Source organism: Lolium rigidum, chromosome 7 (assembly GCF_022539505.1).
Source record: "Lolium rigidum isolate FL_2022 chromosome 7, APGP_CSIRO_Lrig_0.1, whole genome shotgun sequence".
NCBI lineage: Eukaryota > Viridiplantae > Streptophyta > Magnoliopsida > Poales > Poaceae > Lolium > Lolium rigidum.
Window position 1 is genome coordinate 188,214,224 of NC_061514.1, and position 7,164 is coordinate 188,221,387.

Here is a 7,164-nt window from a genome sequence, read left to right on the forward strand (position 1 = left end):
TGCTTGCATTATCATCGAATCTGGATAAAAATAGAATTGGGAAATTTTTGAATTGGGCAAAACTCGTTTGCGAGAGGCATCAACTCTGAGAAAAATTGTCTTGCTTTAGCTTCCAAGATTGAAGAATCTGGTTGTGACATTCTTTGTATCCAAGAATAAAAAGGGAACTATCTGATATGGATTATATAAAAAAATCCCAATTTTTTTAATAAACTTGAATATCTTCCATCAGTTTTTTAATAAACTCTGGTGGCCTAATCACCATAGTTTAAAATAGCCGGCTATCTCATTTAGCCGCAATTTTTTTAGAGGCTATAAAAGGCTATAGTTGGGTTATAGCGGGCTATTCCATTTAGCCTTTTTTCAAAAAGTTGAAATATTTTTGTCATATCTTACCAAAAGAAGAGGAAAACTACGACTCAAATACAATTCGTGATACAACTTATTTAACTATTCATGGCAAATAAGTATTCATATATTCAACTCACAAGTTTTATCTAATTATACTGAATGCAAATTCGGAAAACAAGAAATAAAAAATAAAAGAGAAGATAAATTCAAAATATAGGAGGTTTAGCGGCTAAATTAGAGGCTAAACAGGGGCTAAATTAGGCTATAGCCGGCTATTAGCGGTTTTTTCTCATTTAGTCTACAAAGAGCATAGCCGCAGCGGCAGGTCTCCTGAAAGGCTATAGCCAGGCTATAGCCGGCTATTTAAAACCATGCTAATCACAAATTGAAATGCTACTCTTTTGACTAGTGTTTTGGATTTTAAAAATGAGTTCTCTATCTTTGTTAGATTTAGCAGTAATCTTACAAATGAATCTTGGATTCTAACAAATGTGTATGGTCCATGCCATTATGACAGAAAAGCAACTTTCCTTGCTTGGTTTTCACACATAGATATGGCTGATGATACTGATTGACTAATTTTGGGAGATTTGAACGTTATGATAAAACCCTCCGATAGAAGTAAACCAAATGGTGATGCGAATGAAAATTTACTTTTTTGTGATGCAATTAGTAATCTTGGCCTTGCTGAACTTCCTCTCAAAATACACCTGGAGCAACATGCATCAATATCCTTTTTTGGAGAGACGGTATTGGTTCTTTACGTCCCCTTCCTGGATAGTTTGTTATCCATCAACCTTCGTGTATCATTGGTGAATTCCACTTCATATCATTTGCCCTGTGTCATTTATACTGGCACAAATATTCCTAGAGCTAAGATTTCCAGATTGAAAATTACTAGCTTCAACATAGTGATTTCGAACAAATTGTAGAGATTTCTTGGAATATTCTTGTGGGATATCATCGACGGTGTCAAAAGATAACTACTAAATTCAAAATATTATAAGAAGTATTAAATTGTGGGGAAAAAAACTTCCTTGCTTGAATAATTTCATTTTTCAAGTTAATACTATAATCGATTTGCTGAATAAATTTGAGGAGCTGAGAACATTCTCTCTCGAAGAATGGAATCTTAGAGATGTTTCAAAATCTCATGTAATCACTCTGCTCTAGAATCAGAGAACCTATTGGAAGCAAAGATGAAAGATAAAACAGGGTGAAACTAGGAGATGCCAACACCAAATTCTTCCATACAAAGAACGATCACCAGTGTGAGGAGGCGGCCTCTGCCCGATGGGGCAACGTTCTTCACGTGGCAGCTTGGGTACAGAGAGCTGGGTAGATCCAACTAGACAGACAGCTGCGCGCGAGGCCGAGGCAGCCACGCACACAAACTATCTGAGCTACCGGCCATTTGCTCCTGCTGCTACCCTCCAAGGCGCCAACCCAGGCCCAAGTCCTCTCCTTGTCCCTCCTCGTCTCCTCTCTCCTCCTGCCCAAACAGACTAATCTCCACCACAGCAACCGAGCTGATCAGCTGAGCGAGTGGTGCCGCTGGCTCAGCGAGTGATAAATACGTCCGGCCGGTGTGTCCGTGTGTGCACAAGCATAGCTGCAGATCGAGTGTAGTAGCCAGATCAACACAGAGCTGCCAAGGATCCATGGCGTCGTTGCAGGTCGGCGCCGGCGGTGGCGTGGGGTTCTGCTTCGGCCCATTGGACGGAGGCCGGCGGAGGGCGAGGAGGGCAGTGCTGCGGCCGCCGAGGGCGTCGGCGACGGTGGCGGAGGATCAGGAGAAGGTGAGGCTGGGCGAGTCTAGCGTGGCGGTGAGCAAGCTCGGCATCGGCGCATGGTCGTGGGGCGACACCACTTACTGGAACGACTCCGAGTGGGACGGTGCGTGCGCAATTAACTTATTAACCTGCACAACTAATCATTTCATGATACTAGTGGTAACTGTTGCGTCTAGTGTTCTTGAAGAGTTCTACGTCCTCATTACTCAAATTAAACTGCTTCACTTCACCCATCTTTTCATGATGAGCTATGGATAATTTTGCAGCTAAAAAGAATTCTACTTTGTTTTTGCTGTACCTGCCTGTTTTTCCTCACAGGGTCAGTCACAAAGTGTGACCACGAAATTAATGCTCTGAAACCCAGGTCATGCTTCCCATGCATCCACGATGTCCAGTCAATTACCTGAAAGAAACCGCAGCTGTAGGTGTTGCCTGGATTTTTCTACAGTAATTTTTTCATTACATCACTAGTCAAGTCAGATGAGTTTGTTTCGTCGGAGCATGCATGCAAGCTTCAAAATTACTTTACCTGTAAAAAATCTAAATAATATGACCAAATTATCGAGGATGTAAATTAAGTTGCCGCTTCACATCACGAGCATACATACTAGTATACTAACTTCAACGACATATCATTTACAAGGATGAGAAAATTAAATTGATTCTTTCGAGTTTGGCATGCAGACAGGAGACTGAAGGAGGCTAAAGCAGCGTTCGACGCCAGCGTCGACAGCGGGATGACCTTCTTCGACACCGCTGAAGTATACGGCACGGCGGTAATAATTGATTAAGATACTACCTGATTCCTCTCTTCAATCTGAACTCTGAAGATGAGCACAAAGTTTAACTTCAAATTTTACTTTTCCCTTCAGCTCATGGGAGCAGTGAATTCAGAAAGTCTACTGGGAGAGTACGTACTCACATACATCGTCCATCATAACAGTCAAAATCACAAAATCAACACCTTCGTACTGATCGATGTTCGATGTGTCTGTCTTGTTATGCATGTTGATCACAGTTTCATCAGAGAGAGGAAGAAGCAGGGGGCAGTGGACGTGACGGTGGCGACCAAGTTCGCGGCGCTACCGTGGAGGTTCGGCCGCGGCAGCGTCCTCTCCGCGCTCAAGAAGTCGCTGGAACGCCTGGGCCTCCCCTCCGTCGAGCTCTACCAGCTCCACTGGTCCGTCACTCGCGTCATCTCCCTTCTTTCGTAACTTTTCTGAATCTGTCTACCTCCGAATTATTCTTCAGACTTTGCTGACGACCACTAGTTTTGATTTTTCAGGCCGGGGCTATGGGGAAACGAAGGTATTCATATCAAGAACTTGGGTTACATGGACATTTTCCTAAGATGCATACAGAGACTTGAGTGCGTTAACTGTTTCAGGGTACCTTGATGGCCTTGCTGACGCGTACGACCAAGGTCTCGTCAAGGCTGTCGGAGTCTCCAACTACAATGGTAACATCAGCTTGCAAGTCGTATGTCTTATTCAGATAACAACCGGTTAACCACAGTATGTACATACTTTGCAATCAGAGAAACGGCTCCGAGACGCGCACGCGCGGCTGAAGAAGAGGGGCGTCCCGCTCGCCGTCAACCAGGTGAACTACAGCCTCATCTACAGGACGCCCGAGGAGAACGGCGTCAAGGCCGCCTGCGACGAGCTCGGCGTCACCCTCATCGCCTATTCTCCAATCGCCCAAGGTTGAGATCAAGTGTTTCTTAATTTTCTCCCTATTTATCATTCTACAGGTGTCTAAATCCAGATTAATCCCTGTGTTCCCCATTCTACAGGTGTTCTGTCAGGGAAATACACTCCGGAGAACCCGCCTACGGGTCCTCGAGGAAATACATACACTCCCGAGTTTCTCACCAAGGTGATACAGTTTGGGTGATATGCATGTTCCATCCAAAACGGCTTAAAGAGAGTCTGTGAAGTTTACTGCACCTCTGCTCACTGAAGATGTTCTTTTCGTATGTCTTGTACACAGCTCCAACCACTCATGAACAGAATCAAAGAGATTGGAGTGAGCTACGGCAAGAACCCAACTCAGGTGCTTCAGACAGCTTAGTTAATTCTTCCTATTTGCATTACTGAGTAACAAATATCGATCCTGAAATACGTAACCACCACGGAAAGAAAACTGCATATAGAGATATATGTGTGCAAGGGACCTCAATGGATTGATGTGGTTTCAGGTGTCTCTGAACTGGCTGACCTGCCAGGGCAATGTGGTGCCGATCCCAGGGGCGAAGAACGCCGGGCAGGCCATGGAGTTCGCCGGCGCGCTCGGGTGGAGCCTCACCGCCGACGAGGTCGAGGAGCTGCGGACCCTCGCGCGCGAGATCAAAGGCATCAAGATGCCCATCGAGGAGTCGTGATGGATCATCACTCTGAACTGTACCACGTGTCATTGTGCATCGCATGATTGATCATCCCAACCCATGTAGTAGAAGTAGATGTAGAAATAAACAAACCGGGCAAGTTTCAGCCGGTGCCAGCCAGTTTTCTGTTAAATTGACATTGTTGTCAAAATGACTGATTTGTGTGTACTATAGTTCTATGGTTTTGCTAATTCTGAATCATGTAAGATTTACGTATTACCGAGTCCGATTTCCACTATTGTTGCAAGAAATCTTCCCCTGAGGCGTGATCCCATGGAAACCATGCTAATTTGTCGCAATATTGAAATATGCGCATGCAGCATAGAATTCCTTCTTGCGCAACAAATCCTCATAAGATTCGGCAAAACGTTAAAAACCCCACAACAAAACCAAAATGAAAAACAAATACACACATGTCTGACCAATGCAGACAACAACGTAGAAACACATTTATGTCACGAGGAAATTCTCTTGAAGCATACACGCAGACTCTCTACAAAATATTTGAGTACATGAGGAACATCGTAGACACTTGGAGCATGTTGAAACACCCTTTACAACATAAAATTTCCCCAAAAAATCATCAAAAATGGAGGGACCACCGTCCACCAAAGTTCACTGGCCATGAACTATGTTTGTCAAAGCCTTATGAAAGCTAGATCCAACGATACTTGAGCCATTCCTAACCGTCTCGACGTCTATCTAAGGTTGGTGGCGCCGTTTTGAGCCCCACCATAATGTTAGCACATTGATGATGAAATTCTACAAACCACCATTCCTATGGTAGAAGATGTGAAAGAGTGGAGAAGGGGATGAGCAAGAGGAAGAAAGAGGGAAGAGGTGATGTTCTTGGGACAAGAGTAGAGTCTAGAGGTGCTCCGTGTTTAGAAGAGGTGAGTAGAAGGAGGGAGAGAAAGAGAGTGAAGGTGGATAGGAGCACATGGTTTTTTTTTTCTCACGAGAAGACTGAGTGATTACTCCATGAAATCACCAAACCAGATTGAATTTAAATACTTTACGCATGTCATTGCGGAATTTTCGATGTCAAATAAGTTTGAGCCAATTTCAAACTTTTGGATGGATTCTAGTGTGAATGGAACTGGAAATTCAACAATTTGACCGTCGGCATAGGTTGTGCCGACGGCCACCGTCAGCACAATATTGTCTCGGCACAGACCCATTTGATGTAGACACAGGCTAGCCACGGTATAGAACTAATGGCCATTTGGAAATTCCTGCTCGAATTTTTTCAATTTTTCTTAATCTCCCACATGGATAATTTTTTAACTCTAACCACACTTAATCTTAAATCAAATTACATTAATGGTCTAACTTCCCAATTGATCATCCATTGTCACACTACTTCACTTAACTTCTTTTCCTTTCGGTTGAGCTTTCAAGAAAGAAATAACACATTGTTGATAATACTACTACCATATCAATCCTATTAACTCTTACACCGTGATATCACAACTCTCTATTATTTTGAATTTTAAACAATTATTTAAATAAAAATCAATTGTTAAGTAATAATAATAATTATGCAGGATGCAATTATTAATTTATTTATTTTTTAAAAAGATAAAAAAATCCTAAATTTCTGGCGCAAACTAAAATCTTCCTCCTTTCATATTTCCATTTGGAATTTGGAGAATATAAAAAATGTCAACTAGGTAATCCCAGGTGAATTTGGATGTAATTTTTTCCCACGATCATTTTGATATATTATGCATTTTTTCCCGACGTTGTATGCATAAGATAATGCCATTTTACCTTTTCATAATTTATTTTTGCAAAAAAGTCAAAATTTAAATTTGGCAAGTTCCCCTAATAGTAGGTTGAGTAACATACATGAATCTCAACCATTTTTTTCAATTTTTTTAATTATTTTCTATCATTCAGTTGAAACTTAAAAAGACGATCCAATGGGGTGCGTGGAGGGAAAAAAATCTAGGCTTGAGAACCTGTCACGTCACCTCCTCGTTGTCACGGCGGAGACCCCTGTGCCAACGGCCTGACTGAGCCTGTGCCGACGGTTTTTTGTACCGACAGCCACCGTCAGCACAAACTTTCATGTACCGACGGCTTTCTTCGTGGCCTACCTTGTTCGGGGCATATGCCGACGGCTCCAATAAAAGAACGTCGGCATAGGTTTTAGCGGTCGACACCTTGACTAGTGACTTGTAATATCACAATATCAGGAATTCCAATGATTCGAGTGGCGCTCGAAACCTTGACTTGGAACAACTCTTGAAGACCATAAACCTAAAGCCGACTACAAGAGTGGTACGAAGGTACGTGCGCGTCCGGCTGAGCCCCACGCGCGCGCGCGCGGTGACCGGCGCATCCACGTGACCCGCCCAGTGGCGGAGCCAGAACATTAACCATGTGTAGTCATATTAAACTTGTGTAGTCAAATACATATATTTGTACAAATTTTTAATTATTTTTTACACACTTTAAGCTTGTATTACCAAAAAACTGTGTAGTCAAATGACTACACAGCCAATGTGTGGCTCCGCCACTGGACCCGCCCCGCTCTTCCCGTGGCCAAACAAAGCGCGCGCGCTTCGCTGCCACTCGCCAACAACACCGCCGCCCACTTACCACGCCACAGGCGCTCCCACCTCACAC

General features: G+C 43.2%; 1 protein-coding gene across 1 annotated transcript; it reads left to right on the plus strand.

Moving 5' to 3' along the window:
- Positions 1-1,903: 1,903 nt before the first annotated feature.
- LOC124675129 (uncharacterized oxidoreductase At1g06690, chloroplastic-like) lies at positions 1,904-4,746 on the plus strand. Its single transcript, XM_047211199.1, has 10 exons — positions 1,904-2,247; positions 2,829-2,920; positions 3,017-3,054; positions 3,163-3,324; positions 3,430-3,452; positions 3,532-3,603; positions 3,682-3,849; positions 3,940-4,022; positions 4,137-4,199; positions 4,345-4,746. The coding sequence occupies exons 1-10, from the start codon at positions 2,013-2,015 to the stop codon at positions 4,525-4,527; spliced, it is 1,119 nt and encodes a 372-aa protein (XP_047067155.1). The 5' UTR covers positions 1,904-2,012; the 3' UTR covers positions 4,528-4,746.
- Positions 4,747-7,164: the final 2,418 nt, after the last annotated feature.

What these genes read in the sequence shown, in the direction of transcription:
- LOC124675129 (XM_047211199.1), top strand. Translation starts at nt 2,013, where the DNA reads ATGGCGTCGTTGCAGGTCGGCGCCGGCGGTGGCGTGGGGTTCTGCTTC. An exon ending in CTGAAGTATACGGCACGGCG is followed by an intron (nt 2,921 to 3,016) that starts GTAATAATTGAT and finishes TTTTCCCTTCAG; the next exon opens with CTCATGGGAGCAGTGAATTC. An exon ending in CTATTCTCCAATCGCCCAAG is followed by an intron (nt 3,850 to 3,939) that starts GTTGAGATCAAG and finishes CCCATTCTACAG; the next exon opens with GTGTTCTGTCAGGGAAATAC.